The sequence below is a fragment of the Cervus canadensis genome, chromosome 14 (assembly GCF_019320065.1).
Source record: "Cervus canadensis isolate Bull #8, Minnesota chromosome 14, ASM1932006v1, whole genome shotgun sequence".
Lineage (NCBI taxonomy): Eukaryota > Metazoa > Chordata > Mammalia > Artiodactyla > Cervidae > Cervus > Cervus canadensis.
In genome coordinates this window covers 12664000-12687083 of record NC_057399.1, presented here as the reverse complement: position 1 = coordinate 12687083, position 23084 = coordinate 12664000, and the positions used below count along the sequence as shown (strand labels likewise).

Genomic DNA, 23084 nt, shown 5'->3' with positions numbered 1-23084 from the left:
TAAATATAGAGAAAATAAACAAATAAATATGTAGTATGACAAGTGGAGATAAGGACTGTACAGAAGGTGCCTTGGAAGGGTGGTAAGGATGATGGTGCATGAGGATGCCATTTATAATGGTGGTTTGGGGAGACCTCATTGATACCACTGGTATTTAAGGGGAGACCTGAAGCAGGTAAAGGTACAAGCTCTGCTGATATTGAGGAAAGCACGATGGTGGCGGGAACAAAGTGTGCACAGGACCTAAGGCAGGCCTTGTGTTTGACTTGTGATCATAGTTTGGTGAGTGAGGGAGAGAGTGAGCAGGTGAGTTTGGGAGGTAGCAAGGAGTTGGTGGATGTGGGGCACAGACCACGCTGGGCCTGAAGCCAGATCTTCACTGTGGCATTGAAGTTCTTTACTTGAGAGCCAGCAGGATCTTTAGTAGTGGCGTGCAAACTCTTAATTGCAGCATGTGGGATCTAGTTCCCTGATGGGGATTGAACCCAGGCCTCTTGCGTTGGGAGTGTGAAGTCTTAGCCACTGGACCCCCAAGGAAGCCCATGATCCAAGGTTTCTGACCTGAGGAGTGGGTAAGGCAATCGCCATTTGCTGTGAAGGGAAATGTTGGGAGAGCAGGATCGGTGGTGATCTGTGAGAGCTCTGTACATGATAAAGTAGGTTAGTCTTTTGTCATCTAGGTGGAAAGGCTTTCCCCCTTCTCACTGTGTTGTTAATTAACTTTGTTAGTTGTGTTTTGCTCTACAGAAATGTCAGTTTTTAATTTTGTCATCTGTTAATCTTTATAGTTTTTGGTATTGCTGTCATGTCTAGACAGGTTCTAAAAACTAATCACCGATGCTTTCCGTATTCTCATGGTTTTGTATTTGCATTTAACTCTTTAATCTGGGTAGAAATAATTTTGATGTAGATTTTGAATTACAGTTCAATCTTAATTTTCTCATACAATTAACCTGTTATCCTAGCATCATTAAACAATTTGTTCTCTGCTAAGAAAAATGATTCTGTCATTTCCTATGAATTGGGAAAGAAGGGTGTGTGACAGGCTGCGTGAAGAGGTACTATTCTGTCACGTGTTAGTGTTTAGCAAGCCCCTAGTCTTGTTTTGGTTGATGACTTAGTGACTGTAATGTCTAACAGGTTGTAAGCATTTGTCTCCTGAGTCTCTTCCATTCCCCAAAGGGGTGGCTTTCTTCAGTGCCAGTTCTTCAGTGATAGTGAATTCTGCCTTGTAGATGACACGTGACCCGTGGGTAACCACAGCCTGTGTCCAGTTACCAAATACGCTTTTATGTGACCTAACTTTGTCAACTGACAGTTCTTCTGGGATTATAAACTAAAATTTGCTTTAGCAATATGAACATTGTCTACAGTGTATACTTCTGTCCACTAATAATACTATAGATTCCAAAGGCCTGTAAGATATATGTTTGCCATGTCTTAAAGTTGGGCGAAGTCTTCAAGCTTGGAAGTAAATCTCTAGCATGTTGTTAACTGTAGAAATTTTTGTTAAGGCTGGTTGAACCTAAATCTCTTTAATGCTTTTCTTGTTTTTTGTAGAGAGGGAAATATGACGTTCCTAAGTGGCTCTCGCCCAGTAGTGTTCTACTTCTTCAGCAAATGCTACAGGTAATCTTTGTTATTTATTTTTAAATAATAGAAGTCTATTGCAGTTATTTGATATTAAGATGTCTGTGCTACTACATTTATACATCACCTTTAAAAAATTCTATTCATTATATCTATTCTGCAAATATTCTTTACTAGTGCTTTCTTTGCAAACGCAGCTTTCTTTTTTTGGCCATACCACATGGCATGTGGGATCTTCCCTGATCAGGGGTCGAACCTGCGTCCCCTGTAGTAGAAGTGTGAAGTTTTAACCACTGGACCTCCAGGAAAGACCTGCATTTTTTTTTTTAAAGACAGCTAATATATGTCTGGTGATTTGGTTTTTCTTCCCTTTTCTTGAGAATTGTCAGTTTAATCATCTCTTGCTCCACTGTTTTCTGGTTTCTTGCTCCCACTCTTTGTATGCTAGACATATAGTAGATATGGAATAAACGCTTGAATGAGCTGATGTACAGCTGAGTGGGCCCTTGATCTAGTGCTATGGTTCTCAAACTTTAGCATCTACCAGAGTTGCCAGATGGGCTTAGTAAAACCCAGATTGCTGGGCTTCAAACGGAGAGGGTCTGATTCTATAGATCTGGGGCAGGACTAAGAGTTTGCATTTCTAACAAGCTCCCAGATGACACTGATGCTGCTGGCCTGGTGGGGGCCACATTTAAGAATCACTGATTTGGTGTATTGACCTCTGAAGGTGAAAGATGGGAGTGCTGAAGGCTAGTTATCCTCCCTACAGATCAATAGGCATGCCACCTAACTTGGTTCTGACCTGAAAATGGGGATTCTGAGCTTGGCCTCACTGCTGCATCGTGTTATGTGGATAAAATGAGATTAATAGGAAGCACTTTGAAAATATGAGTACCTTATTAGTGCAGTATGTTTTTCATTATTATGTATTTCAGTTTTCCATCTATTAAGCCATCTCTACTTTTTATTCAAAATTTACTTCAAGCTCACCCACCTTGATTAAGTAGACCAGACCACCAAATCTCCATAATGAGATTGAAAACACCTCATCCTTTCTTCTAAACTCCCCAAAACTTAATCTGTGTTGATTAATTTTCCTTTCCTCACATTTGAAAATTACAAATGGAAAAGAAAGGTATGCTTTTCAACTTGTTCTATGTGATTGTAAGCTCACCGGAGGTAGAGATTGCATATTCAGTGTGAATGCCCTGCATTGTGGCTGCTTGAATATTAAATTGGTGAATATTTCCTGTGAATAGGTTTTCCAGCAAAAGACTATTACATCATACAATAGATTGACTGAACTTCATGAATAATGTCCATACCAATGAAGTTCATGTTTGTTAAACATTTATCTTCTAAGCCATGTTGGTTGCTATAGTTCTCTTGCTTCTATTCCCCTTTTAAAAGAATTTATTCCAAGGCCATTTTAAGGTCTTTGACAGCATTTTTGTGATGATAAAAGTTTACATCTGTTCTGATGAATTTTGAGTTCTGAGGAGAAAAAGGTGTTCTATGCTCTCCATTTGAAATGTTAATCTCCAGCTACCTCTCAATGGCCACTAGGTGGACCCAAAGAAACGGATTTCTATGAAAAATCTCTTGAACCACCCCTGGATCATGCACGATTACAACTGTCCTGTTGAGTGGCAAAGCAAGGCTCCTGTAAGTAGAATTAAAAAGCAAACAAACAAAAAACTTTGTGTGGATTCAGGATGTACAGTGATGTGGTCTAAGTATAAAAGAAAATATATTTTGTAGACTTATTCATCAGATTGCTGTTTAGGAGACTGTAACTGAATTTTACATTCACCTGTTAACCTCCCAGACAGTGGTGCCTAACCAGGCCGGCACATGAGAATCACAAGGACCCTAAAAAGTGCCTGTGCTCCCTCCCACAACAATTAATGGATATTTAAAAAGCTCCCAGGTGTCTCTGACATAGTCAGATTGTGAACAGTGCTCTGAGAATCTCGGGCAGGTTACTTAACTTTTCCAAACCTGTACATTCGTCTGTAAAAATTAGGTTAAACCTGTTATTTGTCTACTTTCCCGAGTAGTTACAGTGTTGCAGTGGTTCTCATACTTTTAAGTCTGAGGCCCCCTTTAATGCTCTTAATATTAATTTATTAAAATATTTATTAATTGATTCACTTAAAAGTAACAGTACTATACCTGTTAACAGTTTATCACAAATGAATATTTTTATGAAAAATGAATATTTAAAAAATAAATGTGGGAAGAATAGCGTTGTTTTACATCTTTGCAAGTTTCTTTAAAGCCTAGCTTAAAGGAGGGCACTTGGATCTCACCAGCTTCTGCATTGTCTCTTTTGTTATATTGTTTTGATTGGAGATTCTTCGGGGTCTGCAGACCACACTACACCCTGAGAGTTGGTTTAATATATATATATAGGAAGGAACTTTAATACAGGGTGCTATGCAAGTTTAAGCAATTATATTAACAAGTATTCCTACATTACTGTTTTAAAAATATTTTTTAACAATTGGCAGTTTGAACTTGATAAAAATGTGAGCGTTACTAAAGAATATGTGTAATTAAAAAAATTATAGTTAATTAAAAATATTGTGTTAGTTTTAGATGTACAGCAAAGTGATTCAGTTATGCATGTATATATATATTTTTTCAAATTATTTCCCATTATAGGTTGTTATAAGATATTGACTGATAGTTCCCTGTGTTACACAGTAAATCTTTACAGTTTATTTTATGTAAGGGGTAGCCACATTTTGCATATTAATGAACTATTGCTACATTGAAAAAAAACAAATTTAGTGATTTAAAACAATAATTTACAGTTTCCGTGGATCAGTAATTTGGGGCTCAGCTGGGCTGCTCTTGTGTGGGTCTTACCTGAGGTCACTCGTGTGGCCGCAGTCAACTGGGGACTCTAACGTGGCTGGATTGTATGAGATTCACTCAAAAGACCAGCTCCTGGGACTCCCCGGTGGTTCAGTGGTTAAGACTCCATGCTTCTATTGCAGGAGGCTCGGTTTTGATCCCCGGTCAAAGAACTAAGATCCTACATGTGACATAGCATGGCCAAAAAAACCCCAGCTGTTTATGCTGGTTATTTGTTGGGTCACATTGCGTCCAGCAGGCTACTGTGGGCTTCCTGATATGGTGGCTGGATTCCAAAAGAAGCAAGAAAGCAGGCAAGCCCTAACGCTCAAGCATTTTTCAAGCCTCTGCTTTCATTGTACTTACTAATGTCTGGCCAAAGCAAGCCACAAGGCAAAACCCAGAGCCAGTATGGAAGGCGTAGGCATCAAAGTTGGTACAATTCTTATCCCCTTTTCATAGACAAGGAAATCAAGAAGTTAAACATAACTATTTAAGAAATAAATGTAGTGAGAAGAGTGGCACTGCTTTACGTCTTTGCAAATTTCTTTAAAGTCTAGCTTAATAGAAGACACTTGGGTACTCATCTCCTTCTACACTCTTTTGATACATTGTTTTGGTTAAAGCATATGAAGAAAATGTAGCCTCACACAGGTATGTAGTTAGAAAAACATTTTAATGCTTTAAAGGAGCAGTATTTTAATAGCCTTATCAGATAATTGGGGATGTTTTCTGATAATCTAAAACGTCTACAGTGAAGTGGAGTTTGTGCATGGGTCAACAGAACAGTTTGGAGACACGCCACATTGTAGACCTGATACAACTGTAGGATATTTGCTTTCTGGAAGAATCACACCAATAAATATAGATACCTGGAAAAATAGGCTGTTTGTTTTTAACCCCTTCTCACTGGTCTGTCCCCTGTGAGGACCACATAGCCTGACCTCAAATCCCTCCTGATTCTCCTGTGATTGTCAGTCTCTGAAATTTCTCTTCTCCCTGTTTTCTTTCACCTTTTAAGACATCTTCAAGCAGCAGCTTAATGCTAATAGCTGAGAGCCTACAGACAGCAGAACGTTTGCTGGCCGAGCAGCGTGGCCTCCGGGCCAGGGAGCTATGCTGTGCCCCTTGCGGGATGGTGACCATGCGTGCTGCCAATGCCTGTTTTCAGCCATTGGGGGTCATCGTTTCTCCACGCGTGGGAGGGCTTTGCATGTCTTCTCAGCCGTGATCCTTAACAGGGGAGGATATGCTACTGTTTGCAACAGAGTAGATGCCAAAATGAAGACCGTCTCTGATTTCATCAGCACGAAGATTATTTTAAACTGTGGCATTGTGTAAAGTAGGATACATAGTTTTGAGTGTTCTGAAAAGGTATATGATTTCCCTTACATATTAGTATAATAATTGCTCATGTATATTGAATGCTTACTATAATAGAGAGGTGTGCAGCCATAGCGCTGTAGTATAACAATAGAGCCCTTAGGATAGAACCCTTCAGGGCTTTTTGTCTTTAACTCTCTTAATTCCTTTAACCCTCATATAAACCCTCTGAACTGGGTACTGTTGTCCCCATTTGCAGATGAAGCAGTTGAACACAGAATCATGAGATAACTTGCCCAAGGTCAAATAGCTAGTAAGTGTAGAACCAGGATCTTAACCCAAGCAGAAGGGCTCCAGAACATAATGGATCTGACAGGTCAGAAGTTGAAACTCAGGTCCTGTATACTGTGTAGCGGTAGCCTTTGTGATGAGCATTGCTTGTCTGGTCTCTGTTGGAATAGCTATTGGGACAGAGTCTCGGAGAGGTGGCGTTGTGGTGTGGTAGGAAGAACCCTAAGCTAGGGTGAAAAATGCCCATCTTGGGCAAATGGCATAAATTTTTCTGAGTCTTTCTCACCTCTAATGTGGGTGGGTATTCTAATGTCAGTCTCTTCTGTATGTTTGGATTATGTTTTGTCGTTTATAAAGTGCTTTAAATGCAATGTCATTCATCTGTTATATCTGCCTTACTGAGCTATTGCAGGGATCAAATGAGTTATATACAGAAGAGCTCTAAGGGATTATTGCTTTTTGAAGTATTTGCTTGTCTGCCTCAGTATTGTCTTTCATCAAGGGTGAACTATAAAAAATAATTCAGATTTACTTGGATATTTAAGGTGGAGATGCTATTCTGTAACTGTATGCATGATCTTCTATCATTTTCACACGTAGCTGTAGTGCTCAAGTATTGTATAAAATAGAAGTTATATTCCGTTCCATTTTCTGCCCTACTGAACAGGGAATGTCGTAGGCACGGATAATCCACAATAATTGGCTAGCTTTTGGCGCACATTTTTGATTTAACTGGAGTGTGTATGGCTGAGAATTCAGAGTACTTAAAGTATTGAACCTCTTTGAAAAACCCAGTTTGAGAAACCGTATTTTTCAGACTTTGGTGTTTTGTCCCACTCTTTTCATTCTTTCCAGTTCAAGAGCCCAGCAAAGAAGATCGCATCGAGTCCCTTCCTCCACATACCGTGTGATAAAAGTACAGAGCAAGAGGCTGTGGGGGAGAGGTTTTTGTTTTTATGAGAGTAACTTAAGGTCATGGTGGGAACCCCAGAAATCCCGTCTTTCATGCTTGAGCAGTGATATCAACAAGAAGATACCCAGCTGAGTTGTAAAATGTCTGGGCTTCTGAGTCTGAGTTCTCCTGAAGTGGGAATCTACAGTTCGGGGAACTGCTGAGGTCAAAGAATCACGAGGAAAACTTACTTGTGGCATTGGTGACTTTCCTGGAACCATCAGTATAAACCTCTGTGGTCTCCACATTCTCCATAGCCCGTGAGGAACCAGCCGGTCATGCAGGTCATTGTTTGTACCGTCCCCGCGGTTTCATGGTGGCGCATGGTTTTCCCTTGAGTCTGTTGAGACAACTATGGTGTCCAGAACAAGGGAAGGTCATGGTAGTGCTCTGCCTTCTGCTGGGCAAACCTCTCTTGGATCTTGAGGGTCAGTGACAACCTGAACTATGATCTAAAGAAAGGACCAGATGGTTGGGAGGAGTTAATCATTGAAATGGTGGTTAAAGGGACTGGAAAAGAGAATGCTTGGAGAAGAAAGGTTGCTGATAATAGGAATATTCAAATTTATGAAAGGCTCTTATACCAAAGAGGAAACAGAATTAAGACTGTTAGTAAAAATAGTTCACCATTGTTTGAGGGCCTCTTCGTTTAGGTACTCCACATAGCTTGCATATGTTACATGGCAGGTGCCATCTCTATTTTACAGGACGGTGTAATAACATGCTCAAGATCACACGGTTCTTTTGTGATAAAATGATGAAAACCAAGGTCGTCTACTTCTAAAGCCTGTCAGCTGTCGGACTGTACCGGTTCACAGTGGGTAGGAATCAGAAGGAGACAAGTTTTAGGGGAGGAGGACAAAGCTAGCCATCCCAGCTGTTCTGGAGATGAAGACTAAGTAGAAAGTGAAACCTTACTTACTGGGGCTGTTGTGAAGTGAATTCTTACATTGGAAATATGACTTTATAATTACATTCCTTATAATTCTCTTCCTATGTGATTTTCTGAGCTCCTGTTGGAGGGACAGGCCAGACCCTGCCTGCCTTTTCATTCTCAGTGATCCTTGTTTGGTTCCGAGAACCTATTTCTGGTCCCATCTCTGGTGAGGTCTCATCCTGCAGAGATGCTTTGGATCATTTCTGTCCTTAATCAAAAGAATGTTTGTGTAGAGGCAGTATTACTTCTTCCTTTAACACTTGTGCTTTGCCAGGACCTTCATCATAATGATGATTGTGCAGCATCTGTGGCACCATCAGAAGGGCTCCTTGGCTTGTGCTAAACCCAGACATAACCTGGGAGACTATGTGCTACAAGTCTGACCCACTCTTTACGCGGTCTCTTGTGCAGACACTAGTTTTTGATGCCTAGATATCTGTTCTTTGGTGCAAATGCCGGTCCCTGTGTTGCAGGAGGGGAAGAGAATAGAGTCCCTGGGCTGCACCGCAGAATTGTAGCAGTCGTTCAGATGATGATGGGGACGTGAAGAGCTAGGAAAGAGAGCTCATCACCTTCTTGAACTGCTTATTGTTATCTGCTTATATCTCTAAAAATTGTGGAGGATGTTTATTTTTACCTAAGAGTTTGACAAACTCATGTTGTTTTTACATGTTGGTGTTTGATTTTACAAGGTAATTATCATAATTTAAAGGTTTCAAAGCCATAAATATTTTATTAATGTTAATAAAATCAATAAAAATTTTTTTCTAGCTTATTCACCTTGATGAAGATTGTGTAACGGAGCTTTCTGTACATCACAGAAACAACAGGCAAACTATGGAGGATTTAATTTCACTGGTAAGAAATACAGCATGAATTTGAAAGTATTATCTTTTGTTTCATCTTTTTTTTTTGTTTTATCAGTACATTAAAAATAGTATAGCATTTTTCAGGCCTAAGATTTTATTCCAGGTGAAAATACTGTATTGCACTTAGTTTATGTTTGTGTATATTTTCAACTCTTTTCTGATGTCTGCTAGATATCCTCTTTAGAAATGAGGTTGAACAAAGAGAATTACAGTGGAAGAAAAATTAAGAAAGAGATCAGATGAGTCCAGAGAATTTTCAGAGTTCCAATTCTGACAACTTTAAATTCTTTAACACAGAAGTGTGATTCTGCCGCAGCAATGAGCTTTCTTTCATTTTACCTAAAAGCATCCCATTAGCATCACATTACCCCCAGTGTTCTGAACCAAATACATGAGATGATTATCATGATTTCTGGTGTTGGGTCATTTTTAGCTGTTTCAGATGCTTAACTGGATCCTATATGTAGTTCCTGCTGGAAACAGGCTGTCTCCGGGTACAGTCTGGTGTGATGGGCGGGGCCGCGTCCACCTTACCTCCTGGTTCAGTGCCGTGTCTTTCATCGCCTATGAACTGTGTTTGCTTTTTCCTCTTTTCTAACTTGAAAGGTAAAGGCCTTGAGCAGGTTTTTTTTTTTTAAAGAACTAACCAAAGCTTTGCTAAGCCAAAAGTTTTTTCAGTGAGGAGACACAAAAGAATTCTTTTGAATGACACAGTAAGTCTTTTGAAAGACAATTTCAGACAAATGGAACATATCTGGAAACCAGAGTGATAATTTACTTTTTCAGTGGAATGAAAGGAAACGGCAAAAACTGGGAACTGCTGCTAGAGGTGTCAGGTCCTTCTTTTTTTTTTTTTCCTAAGTATTTATTTATTTGGCTACACCAGGTCTTAGCTGCAGCCTGAGAACACCTAGTTATGGCATGTGGGATCCAGTTCCCTGACCAGGGATTGGATCCAGGCCCCCTGCATTAGGAGAGGGAGCCCCAGCCACTGGACCACCAGGGAAGTCCCAGGTCCTTCGTCTTTTACAGTGAAAATTTGAAGTTTTCACATAGACAAGTTTCATATGAACATGAATTTTTCTTTGGGATGATCTTTAATAGAAAGCTATATTTTGGATTAAAGAAATTGCTTTTCAATTGTTATTATAGAAATTTTCAAATATCTATAGAGGGACTAGTGTAATAACAATGATTTTCCATGCACTCATCTTTTAGCTTTAATGAATAGGTGTTAACGTTTTGCCAGTTTTATGTATATCCCAGCACTGTCCTCCATCTGCCCTTTTTAGCTAAGACATTTCAAAGCAAATCCCATGTATCATGTTGTTTTATGCAGAAAAACTTTGGCAGGAGATTCACAAACTTTTAAAATCTGAATCTGAAAAATAACATACTCAAAACGTCAAGAATCTTTGGGTAAAAAGTCTTTAAAATAGTGTCCTTTATGTGGTCTCTACATATAATTTTCAAACTTGAAACTGAAATGGAAATAGGAATTATAAAGCAATATAATAAAGCATCATAGAGACGGTTTTCTGGTATTACATCTCTCTAAACATCTCGGTTGTCTTGAAAGCTGGGCGTGACCAACGTCAGGAATGTGTGAGGAGAGCAATCGTTTTCCTCTTGTGTACTTCCCCTTCATTCTTAAATGCCTGTTTGTACTTACTTTCCAGTCCTGGGGATGAGTAGACAACCTCTTCAAACCCTTGGCCGAACATTAGAATCACCTAGGAACTTTAATCCTGATGCCTAAACCCCAACCCCAGAGATTATTATTTCATTGATCTGGGGTGTGGCCTAAGCATCAGAATTTTTAAAAAGCTTCGCAAATGATTGCAGTATGTAGACGGGCTGGGAGGTACTACTCTGGGTTCCTCTCTTCAGAGTGTGATCTGTGACCGGCAGCATCAAGCATCCCTTTGTGCTTGTTAGAGATGCAGCTCACTTTGTGCACCTCAGACCTACTGAATCAGAACCTGCATCTTCGTAGAACCCAAGTGATTCATCGTGAAGCACTGGTCTGAGTCGGTGGTTCTCAGCTGGGAGGGTTTTGCTCTCCAGGGACGTCTTCACTTGTCACAACTAGGGTGTGTGTGTGAGCTAACATCTACCTGGTGTTAACCTCTACCTGGTGGGTAGAGGCCAGGGATGCTGCTGAATATCCTATAGTACACAGAATAGGCCCTGGCCACAAATTACCCAGGTCAGTTATCAACAGTGTTGAATTTGAGAAATCCTGGTCTGGGACGTCTCAGAGAATTCACATTGGTTTTGGGTACTTTCCAGTTTAAAGAGCCTTGGGAAAACCAGTTTTGAGATCAGCCATGGTTTGTTAAATTTTTTTTTTTCTGATGTCTTGGGCACTCTGCTGTTACTTTTCAGGCTGGCTAGACAGGACAGAGATCAGTTTAATGTGATCCATGCTGGGTATGGAGCTGCTGATACTTTGTGTAAAGAGAGAGGATATTATTCACAAACATTCAGCTTTCGGAACTACCACTTATATATTATATACCTGAGCGTTCTTAAACTGCTTTTTGTATTGGAAGTGAGAATCTCTCATGTGTCGTGATTTTGAGCCATCTTGTTTTAACCCTCTTGAGATTTCCTCCAGTGGTTCTAGAGCTTCCACTTCATTGCTTTCCTCCCTTTCTCCCTCGTCTTCCAGCTGTGAGTGGCTCTGGATTGTGGAGCAGCCAGTCATCTGGGTGGGGAACTTTACTGAAGGTCCCATGTGCACACGAGGACCTGCAGACCAAGACAGATCCTTTCCCCTCACCCCTGTGGTGTAAACTCTTATGTATTCTGGTGACGGAGGTTTAAAGATTGAGGGCCCCATTGTAGGCATATAAATGTTGTTCCTTTCTCAAGACCCTGTTTTCTGGAGACTGTTCTGTCTGACTCTTTCCTTACGTGCTGTTTCTCATGCGCTTAAGACAGATGTCTTGGCTGACACGTCAGCCTCAGCAGGTGTTGTTCTGCACGTGGAACAAACTTGCTTACCTTCAAAGCCTTACTGCCTGACTTCCTTGTCCAAGAAGGAGACTCAGTAAATATGCACTCAGGATTTTCTCGGCAGTTGCTCTTTCGTGAGCAGTCCTTCACTGTCTGTCATAATCCTGTGTGGTTGTGAGAATTAATTCAGGACAACACCGCTACACCCCAGGCGCAAGGTCAGGGGAAGGAGACTGAGCCGTCCCTCAGTTTATCAAGCCCTGTGATCCAGTGGCTGCCTGTCCTTAGCCCAGGCGCCCAGGCTGTCCTTTAACAGTTGGTTTGCGTGAACAATAACTGGGGATTTTAACATGTTTTTCATTTCCTGGAAGTAGAACCTTCTTTATAACAGGTAAACCTTTTGCTTTACTCTCAGACATTTGACTTTCTAAAGAGGGAGCTGCTTAAAAGATAAGAGAGACATTGGTTGTGTTAGACTTGAGGATTGACATCACCTGGAAAGCGTAACTAATGCATTGATTTATCTGTTATTAAACACAGAACTCCCCTGTGCATATTATCATAATAAGTAGTATGCAATGGCTATGGCAAAAAAAGTTATTAAAAGGATGTTTTTTTGCCTAGGGGAATAGAGAGTTTCCAGGATGATTATTAAGCTCTGAGGTATGTTTAGAAAACTCCACCTGAAACTCAGCATTTTCCCAGTATTGTTTACAATGCCTGGGTTACCCCATTGTTAACAAGCAAGTGGCAACTTATTTCTGAGACATTGTCTCTAACCAGTTTATGGCATCCTTTTCAAAAAGGCATTTATCTAATAGGTTTTATTTATCCTCCCCCATGTAAATGAAAATTCAGTAACATATATTATAATAAAATACTTGCCATTTCATGCAGAGAAAATACTGGACAAATGGAAACATACAGAAATAGTAGAAAGACCTTTGAAAGACTCAGCAGTATTTGGAGAATGATGATACAAGTCTTAGGGTATATTGTGTATAAGTCTGAGGGCACAGGGAGACACAGGTTCTTTGTGTCTGAAGAATATTTGAAGAATGCTGATGCAGAAAAGTATTAGATTTGCTCAATAAGGTACACATTAGGAACCAAGGGATTCAAGAAGATATGTGTTTTAGTTGCTAAAAAGAAAACTTTCTAATACAATTCTTTAAAAATGGAAAAAAAAAAAAAAAAAGGCATTTATCACACAGGAGACCATAGATGTGGAAGGTGCGAAAAAAACCTTTAACATGGAAATTATCTGGTGGTCCAGTGATTATGACTTGGTGCTTCATTCCTGGGGTGTAGAATTCAGTACCTGGTCGGGGAACTAAGATCCTACAAGCTATGCTGCTGCTGCTGCTAAGTCACTTCAGTCGTGTCTGACTCTGTATGACCCCATAGACGGCAGCCCACCAGGCTCCCCCATCCTTGGGATTCTCCAGGCAAGGACATTGGAGTGGGTTGCCATTTCCTTCTCCAGTGCATGAAAGTGAAAAGTGAAAGGGAAGTCGCTCAGTCGTGTCCGACTCTTAGCGACCCCAAGGACTGCAGCCCACCAGGACCCTCTGTCCATGGGATTTTCCAGGCAAGAGCACTGGAGTGGGGTGCCATTGCCTTCTCCCCTACAAGTTATGCCACACGGCCAAATAAATAAATGAATAAACAGTTAAATAAATAAAATCTTTAACATAACTTTTGGAGAGTAGAGAGTTAGTTGTCACCTAGTTTCCAAGTACCTTCTCCACGAAACCTTTCCCATCCTTCCTTCTCCCCAACCTATCTGAATGAAAGGTAACAGTCCATGATAATTTATCACAGTGTTACACTTTTTCCACTAGATTGATTTGTCCATTATGTAAATTTCAAACTATATACTACAATTGTGGCTATCTAAAATGCTAACAGATAAAACTTATTAATAAAATCAGAGGTGATAGTAGACCTCTTTGGGTCATATGAGAGATGACATGTGAGACATAACCTCTTTGTGAGAGATGCACAGCATAAAATACTATTTAATTTTAAATTTTAACACTTTTACAGGGCAGAGAGTCTCTTAGTCTTGAGTACATTATTTAGAAACTTTTAGTTTTTCATGAGGATTGAACAGACATGTTTATATTCAACACCTCCTAAAACCTCACTAAAATAGTAATAAAGGAATAAAAAGGCAAACATTTCACAATGAAAAGATTGAAAGAGGAGAAAAAAGAAATGTCAGTAAAATTTTAGAAGTTATAAAATAGCTAAGTGGCAGCTGACATAGCATTTTGGAGAAAACTGAAAGCAGAGTGCATGGAGTGGGAAAAGGCAGTAAGCAAATTGTTAGAGCCCTGGACCTCCAGAAAGGCTCAGGAGCCAGAGGTCCTAGGAACCTCTGGAGTCAGGTTGGTTGGAGTCTCTGTTAAGAGCAGTTAGGCTGCTGGGTCCCGTTCTTTACCTTGTGCTGTATGATAACCTTCCCCCCCCTCCAGCAGAAGACTGGAGAGACAGTGAACAAGACATGCTCTTGTACCAGATGCCGCTCAGGTGGGGGGGTGATGAGCCATTCTGAAATGGATGCATTGACACATACAATCCCCTTACTGAACAGTGAACCGCCATCTCTTACTCCCTTCCCTACTCAACTCTGAGAATGCTGGGATCAGGATTTTATCCTAACTGCAGTGGGGTTGAGGAAATTACTGGGAGACTCATCTTTAGGGAAAAGCCAAGAGAAAAGACCTACTATACCAATGGTTGGGAGTTCAACTTCCTGCCTGTTAACCTTACAGCAGGGCTTCCCAACGCCTGGGCACAGACTGGTGTAGTCCATGGCCTGTCAGCAGCCAGCCCACACAGCGGGAGGTGAGCAGCAGGCTGGAGAGTGAGCACGTGAAGCTTCGTCTGTATTTGCAGCTGCTCCCCATCGCTTGCATTACTGCCTGAGCTCCTCCTGTCAGATCAGCAGCAGCAGCATTAGATTCTCATGGGAGTGTGAACTCTACCATGAGCTGCATATGTGAGGAATCTAGGTTGCATACCTATTAGAGTCTAATACCTGATAATCTGATCCTGCATTATGGTGAGTTGTATAATTATTTCATTATGTATCACAATGTAATAATAATAGAAATAAAGTGCACAATAAATGTGCTTGAATCATCCAGAAACCATCCTCCCCTCACCCCTATCTGTGGAAAAATTGCCTTCCACAAAACCAGTCCCTGGTGTGAAAAAGGTTGGGGACTGCTGTGTTAGAGAGAAGCCCCCAAGGTAATGAACTGCCCCAAACTACACATAGAGTCTTTTAGCTGTGTAGTATGCTCTTTGCTTCTAGAGACAATCAGCCAGAGATCACCAGACCTTTGAGGACATCCTCTAACATGAAAGTCAAAGATCAAAACAATGGGGTCGGGGAGAGAGTGAAGCAAAAGTATAGATACTCAGAAAAAAATCAGATAATGCAGGGAGTGGAAGAAAATGGCTAAGAAACAATAATTACTATTCTTTGAGATAAGAGAAGCTATTTCTTTTTCGAAATAGGAATAAGATGACTTAAAAAGAACATTTTAAGAGATAGCTCTTGAAGATTTAAAATATGACCAGAGAAATGAAAAGCTCAGTAGACATATTTCAAAATGAAGTTAATGTGAAATCTTTCAAAGGTAGAACCTGAAGACAAATAGATGCACAAAGAGAAGAGAAGGTAAGAAAGGTCCAACATACACATAATAGAAGCTGCAGGAAAATAACAAACAGAGGAGGGGAAGGAAACCAAAGAAACAGTATGAGAAAAAATATCCCAGAAGTGAAAGTGTAAGTAACTAGGGCTTGGCAAAATGGATGAAAATAAATCTGCACAAAAGCCTATTTTAGTAAACTTCCAGAAAACTAGGGGTGAAAAAGGAGATCCAGATTTTCTAGAGACAGGAAGCAAAAGGTCACACCCAAAGGTTTGGGAATCAGAAAGACTTGATTTTTCGGTAACTGTACTAATGTGAGAAGACCATGGGACAGTCAGTGCCTTCAAAGCTGTGAAAGTTATTGTCAGCCTGGAATTCCATACCCAGCCAAGCCAGAATCAAGTGTGTGAGCAACACGCAGTCATTTATCAGACATGCAGAATCTCAAAAAGCTTACCTCCCATTCATCCAGTAATTAAAAAGTTTAGTAATTGGCGTGGCAGGGGTTCCCCTGGACTCTACTCACCCTCTGGCCTCTGTTCTGATTGATGTAGGGTACCAATTAAATATTTTGGACATTACCTTTACTTAGTCGTAAGGACTATTTACATGATTATAATAACATAAATGTGATTTAACTAAAAATTATGATAAAATTGTAGTAGGAGGGTACAGGAAGGAGATATGTTGGGGGAAAAGGAAGGAGTTGAAATAGAGCTAAATAGAGCTTTTTTCCATAGCAAGAAAGCTAGAGACAATATCTGACACTAAACCAAAATTTAAAGCTGTATAATCAATTGATTTAGAAATACAGAGAAAATAACTGAAAGTGTTAAAAAGTCGTACCTTTTAGGGAGTGGAAATTGTGTGTGGGGTATGGTGTAGGGGATTGCTGTTTCTCATTGTATGCTTTGTAAAGCTTAAAAAAAAGTTCTAAACTCTGAATGTCATGACATTGGGGAAAAATATTAATTTAAAATAAAGATGATGTCAAGAGCAAGTTTAGTCTTCTAAACAACTGGATTTTCTTTTCTCCAGTGGCAGTATGATCACCTCACGGCTACTTACCTTCTGCTTCTAGCCAAGAAGGCTCGGGGAAAACCGGTTCGTTTAAGGCTTCTTTCTTCCTGTGGCCAGGCCAGCTCAACGCCAGTCACGAACCTGAAGGTGAGTGTTGGAACCTCTGTGTGCGTGCCATCCACTCTTGCCATTTGCTCACTGTTTGTGAATGGATACACGCCAGGAAGGTGAACGTTGCTGATGTCAAGGACCCAGAGGCAAGGCATTTTATGATTTAAATATTTTTGTTAAGGGAAATGAGAAATTCTGAGCTTGAGTGCTAAAATTTTGAATGTCTGCATGGCATTAAAAGAAAAATTTCTCCCTTCCTCCTTTTTTCCCATGAAAGTAACTCCTGATTGTTGTAGAATAATTTTAAGCCACAGATAAGCTAAAGGAGAATATAATTTATCTATAAAGTTACTAGCACCTATAGATAAAATAGTTTATATTTTACTGTCTTCCCAGTCTTTTTTAGTATGCTTGTTTATATCTAATGTAAATTATAAGACAAATTATATATGCTTTATGTAAATGAAGTGTTTCAGTGAATATTTTTATACTCTTTTATGTTAGGGGTTTAGGGTGTTTTGAATAGTAGATGTTGCTCATGCAGCTCAGATCTCTGGTATGACTTGTAACCAGTTTACTTTTTTCTGTTCTGTGGTCTCGGTCTCATTTTCCTTCGTCATGAAGGTGTAGAATGGCGGAGAAGCCTCACCTGTGTGGAAGCACTGCGTCATTCCTAAGTGCTCACATCTGTCTGTTTTCTGTGTGATTCTCTGTATTTCCCACGGCTTAAAATTCTGCCTTCTAAATACTCTGCCGCATGGATGTGGAGCTTTGTAATATAATCTTCCTTCCATGAGTTCAGGTTGCAGTGTAAATGATTTTAGCACTGGAAAACCGTACTTTTGTTCTCAGAGAGGGGGAGTGTGCCCTCTCTGTGGAATCCAGGATGTGTGCTCAGTCTCCCAGCTGTGTCTGACTCTTTGCGACCCCATGGACTGTAGCCCGCCAGGCTCCTCCGTCCGTGGGGTTTCCCCGGGCGAGAATACTGGAGTGAGCTGCCATTCCCTCCTCCAGGGGAGCTTCTCCTCCCCGGGACTGAACCTGCGTCTCCCTCATCTCCTGCGTTGGCAGGCGAGTTCTCAATCACTGTGCCACCTGGGAAGCCTGGAATCCAGGATAGCCCAAATGGTTGTGTGAGTGCAGTGATTTTTTTTTTAAATTGGAGGATAATTGCCTTACAAGGTTGTGTTGGTTTCTGCCATACAACAATGTGAATCAGCCGTAAGCGTACATATGTTCCCCGCCTCTTGAATCTCCCTCCTACCTCCCAGATATTTTTTTCTTTAGATCTCAAAACTGTGTTTTAAAAATCTTCAAATGCTACCCCTCTCATAAGCTTTTGTGGAATCCGCCCGTACCCGGCGGCTCCTTTAACAACTCACGCAGGCCTCTCTTTGGCACTTGTCAATCATGTACTGCACGTCCAGTGGTTCTTTTGTCCCTGTGAGACCTAACCTGTCTCCCTTCTCTCCCTAGTTGGTCTTTTGACCAAATTAAAAACTGAAAGTGTTAGTATAAGGGGCTGTTGTGTGAAGAAATCTCTAAAGTGAGATAATCTTACTGCTGGGCTGTTTTTCTTTTACAAAAATGTTTAGCTTTGTATTGGAGCATGGCTGATTTACAGTGTTGTGATAGTTTCGGGTGGACAGCAAAGGGTGAGCTGTTTTTCTGGTCTGTTCTCAGTTATACTGGGTTGGTGAATATCCCACGCCCAGGAAGATCTTTTATCTACCAACTCCATGAATCATCCCATCCCTCATCCTGCTTACAGAGCAAACTCTTTAAAGCCTGATACTCAAGTCGGTACCTTTGGGTTCAGGAGGACGCAAAAACATAAACTTTGCTTCTGATCAAGGTAATTTCAGAGAGATGTTAGATACCTCCATGCTTAGAATAAACCTCAGTTTAAGTTAATTTTATTTATTTTTTATTTTTTGGCTGCACTGTGTGGCACGTGGGATCCTAGCTCCCTGACCAGGGATTGAACCCAGGCCCTCAGCAGTGAACGTGCAGAATCCTAACCACACTGGACTGCCAGGGAGCTCCCTAAGTTTTTGAGTTTATGACACCCTAGTTAAAAGATCTTAGACATTTTCCTGAGCCATTAGATTTTCTTATATCTGGATTGGCCTGGTCTCAATTGATATGCTTATATGAGGCATAGAGTATCCAAGTAAAAATGATCTGGGAAGGTATTTAATCTTTCATCTAATGAGCATTTACCCAATAATTTAATTATTTGGGCATTTATATTATTGAGTCAATTTTTATGGCCAATAAAGAGAGTTTTTAATGACAAGAAATGAAGTAGAAATCAAAAATTTTTTTTTCTCCCTGATCTTTATGCAACTCACTAAGGCTTGAAGCAAGCTATATAGTCTCTTCCTGCTATTCTGCTCCTTGATAGAGTCACTCTTTTTTTCTCTAGAGTGTTCTTTATAAAAAAAGTAAGTAATTCTGAACTATTAATCAATGGATGACACTTTCAGTGAAATGATAATACAGTCTGATCTGAGAATCACAAAAAGACCACATATTTTCAACTTCATTAGCATTTTCACGCCCTGTGCTAGCTCTTGGGAAACAGTCTATATGAAGGAGAGCGCTTGCTGTCTAACAGATAAGATGAGGCAAGTCACATATAAGTAACACAACATCATAGTAGATGGTGGGTACCAGGTAAGTGCTAGAGATGTATGGTGGGGGCTTTATAGAGCATGGGAATGATCACTATGGGTGATTCAAACTGGATCCATTGTTACGTTTAGGAAAGCAGAGAAGAAGGAGCACAGAATTTAGGGCAAGATAAATGGAATTAGCAAAAACTCAGTCTCCTAAATGTGCTTGATGTATTCTTTTGACAATGATTAGATTTGTTTGGTTAAAATAGAGTTCAAGGGGGAAAAGTAAGAGAGGGAGAGAGAATGGGTGATCTGGAAGGGTAGCTGAAAGCTAGATTGTAGAGAACCTTGAAATGCCAGATCAGAGGGTTAGCCTTTATGCTGTAGGTAGTGGGAAACTGGGTTTTTGAGCAAGCCATGACAATGGCAAATCACCAGCTTGACTGATTTTCAGAATTCATCCATCTGTGTACAGGATTGTTCAGTCAGGGACGTGTATGTGCCTTTACTCCCTAACGTAGCCCTCATTCACACAACGCTGCTTCTCGCCACTAAGCCCAGACTTAGTTTTTTATTGTTCTCAGCCTGGCACTCCGTGTAACTAGTTCTAGTTGATGGTAATTGACAGCCCTGGAGAACTCTGTCATCCCTGGTTGAGAGGGTGGAAAGACTAGTGGTGGGGATTGTATTGTCTGCTTGAATAGTTTAGATATGAGAAGATTTGTCCTTGAATTAGAAAATTAGAAAAGAAGGGATTTTGGGGGTGTAAGAAATTCAAGTACAGTTGCCTGACCAGGTTAAATAGATGTTGAAGGAAAGAGAAATAAAAAATCCAACTATACTGCCTAGTCTTAGAATCTAGGGTGAATCTAGTGTGTTTCCTAGTTTATTTAGCTTCCCAGGTGGCTCAGTGGTAAAGAATCTGCCTACCTGTTCTTGCCTGGGGAATGCCATGGACAGAGGAACCGGGCAGGCTACAGTCCATGGGGTTGCAAAGAGTCAGACATGCCTGAGCAACTGAGCAGTTTATTGAGGAGGAAGAATGAAGGAAAGTAAGTGACTCTGGTGGCATTATTAGCATAGGATCCCAATATCTTGTCTCCAGGAGATGTTTCATAAGGCTAACTTATTCCTAGTAGAAATTGCTAACTACTCAGTATGTTCTTGCAACCAAGAGACCTTTATTTCAGAGTCCCTTCCATTTTCTACTTTGTCAGAGAGCTGCTTATTTGTGGATTTGCAAAGGAGTCGTTTGTCTGGTGTTGTAGTGATTATCTGATAATGATAAGCTACTTAGCCATATAACATAAGAACATTCCGAGGCATCTTGTTTGAGAGTCAGAGATTCTCCTATCTAATAATTTGAATTAAAGACTTTTGACTTCTTGTTTTCAGTTTTGGATGTGAGCTCCTTCTATATACTGTCTCTCATTTGTTTCTGCTTCCAGGGCCTTGCCCTGTGCCTGTAACATACCCTTTTAAAACTGAATCATGGTGGCATTGTTTTCTGAGTTCTTCTGTTTTTGAATAGTCAAAGAATCTGAGTCTAGAAGATATGATCACCAGTGATGAAAATTATGTGGCTGGATTAATAAACTATGAATGGTGTGAAGACATTTCATCAAGAAGTGTGGCTACTCCACAAACACCACAGGTTGGTTATTTTTATTATTTAAAGTAGAATATGTTGTCTCAATTATAAAAAATATCTAGGCTATGTAACATGAGATCTAATTTGTGCTTGCAAATTTCATGAATTCCTAAACCACTGAAAATATTAACAGGAGATTGTTGGGATATAAATGAAAGGAAGCCAATTATTTCCAAGTTGAATTCTTTTCATTTTGGAGCACTTTACTGTTCTTTTTTTTTTCCTTTCCTCCCCTCCCCTCCTCTTTACAAAATGAGGTATAATTTAAATGTCCCTGTTCCACAAACTTGTCAATACTTGATATTTTTTGTATTTAATATTTTCTAATCTGATGAATAAGAACTGATATCTCAGTGTGGTTTTAATTTGTACTTTTTTGATTATGTTTGTATCTTTTCATATGTTGATCAGCCAGTCTTTTTTTCTGCTTTATGAAATGTCTTTTTGTGTCTTTTGCCTATTTCCTATTGGATTGTTTCTTCTCTCTGGTGGTATTGAGGGAATTCTAGGTTTAATTCTCGCCCTTCGTTGGTTGTGTATTGCTGGTGAACAGGTATCTCATCTGAGTTTGTCACTTGTCTTTTTACTTTGATGGCAGGAGTCGTTAATTTTAATGAGTTGTCAGCATTTTTCTTTATGGTTTGTAGCTTTTGTATCTTTTAAAAGAAATCATTCTCCAAAAGTTATGAATGCATTCACACATATTGCTTCTCGAGTTTTAAGGTTTTTTCTTTCATATTTACGTCTTTGATCTATGGAGAATTAATTCTCTTGTGTGGTGTGAGGTAGGGAATCAGTTCTTCCTCTTATAACCAGTTATGCCAGCACCATTACAAAGCCCAGTCTTTCTGCATTGATCTACGGTGGCACTTTTGTCAGATATCAAGTTGTTCTATGTATGTCTGCTTCTGAGAAATATTTTGTTTCATTGGTTTATTTGCACCAATACCATCTGTCCTACCTCTTCAGTTTATAATATTTCTTTAATCTGGATGGCCAGTTTCCTCCCATCTTAGGCTTCTGTAGGGATATCTTGGCTATTTCTTGTTCCTTTGCATTTCCTTGTACATTTTAGAGTCATTTTGACAAATTTTTGATAAATTGATATATTTACATACACTTAAAAATTGAAATTACATTGGTTCTAAGATTCAATTTGGGAAAAAAATGAGGGCTGTACTCTCAAACCCCCTCATCTGTAGACATAGTGTACCTTGCTATTTATTAGGTTTTAGTTAATTGCTTTCAATAAAATTTTATAAATTTCTCCCAAAAGATCTTATATATCTTTTACTAGATTTATTCCTGAGTACTTTTATTTTTTGTTGCTATTGGAATATTAGGCTTTTTAAAGTCACATTTCCTAACTGTCTAATACTGGTCTATAGATATGAAATTGATTTTTGTGTATTGATCTTATGTTCAACAGCTTTCATAAACTCTTAAATTCTTATACTTTATATGTTCTTTCACGCATTATGAGAAATTAGCTGTGAATGATAGTTTTGTTACTTCCTTTCAATTCTCATGCCTTCAGTGTCGTTTTATTACTGTACTTAGTGGTCCTAACAACATAGCGGACATTCTTGTGTTCTTCCCAACTGTAGAATGATGCTACTAAGATTTTATCATTCAGTATGCTGCTTGTTTTTTCTTTGTCACTCCCCTTCCCCCTCCCTTTCTCTGTTCTTCTTTCCCTTTTCCCGTTACCCTCCTTTTCCCTCTCTGTGCCTCCCACCCCATATTTTTCAGACTAAGAAAATTTTCTCATCTATCCTGGTTTGCTTAAAAATTATGGATCTCAGTTGCAGGATAAAAAGATTAGATAGAATTCATCTGTTGATATAATCACCTGGCTTTGTTCTTTCCATTTGTTGATGTGGTATATGTTACATTAATAGATCTTATTTTAAAACAATTTTGCATTCTTTAGATAAGCCCAGTTTGTCATGATGCATTGCTGTCTTTTTTACACGTTGATGGGTTTAGTTTACTAATAATTTTCATTTAGAATTTTTGCTTCTATGTTCTTAAGTGAGATTGGCCAATTCTTTCTTAAATGACTTTTTTTTCTTTTGAAAATTTTAGTTTTGTTATGCATAAGTAATACATAGGTATATTCTTCTTGTAAAAAAATTCAAACATTACAGAACTATGTTAAATAAAGAATGAAAGGCTTTCTTCCCCTGTTCTTGCATCCCATCCCATCTTATATTAATTGT

The 23084-nt window shown here is 39.6% G+C and overlaps 1 protein-coding gene across 4 annotated transcripts in view; it reads left to right on the top strand.

Annotated features, from left to right (window-relative positions):
• Window positions 1-23084, top strand: part of MELK (maternal embryonic leucine zipper kinase) — a 72668-nt gene that overhangs the window by 32388 nt on the left and 17196 nt on the right. For 3 of the 4 annotated variants that reach the window (XM_043487080.1, XM_043487082.1, XM_043487083.1), the window contains exons 9-13: window positions 1561-1629; window positions 3160-3258; window positions 8730-8816; window positions 16498-16626; window positions 20743-20865. In XM_043487080.1, the coding sequence (XP_043343015.1) occupies window positions 1561-1629; window positions 3160-3258; window positions 8730-8816; window positions 16498-16626; window positions 20743-20865 (507 nt within the window). The remainder of the gene's footprint in view (window positions 1-1560; window positions 1630-3159; window positions 3259-8729; window positions 8817-16497; window positions 16627-20742; window positions 20866-23084) is intronic. The other variant, XM_043487084.1, reaches the window with a different exon arrangement.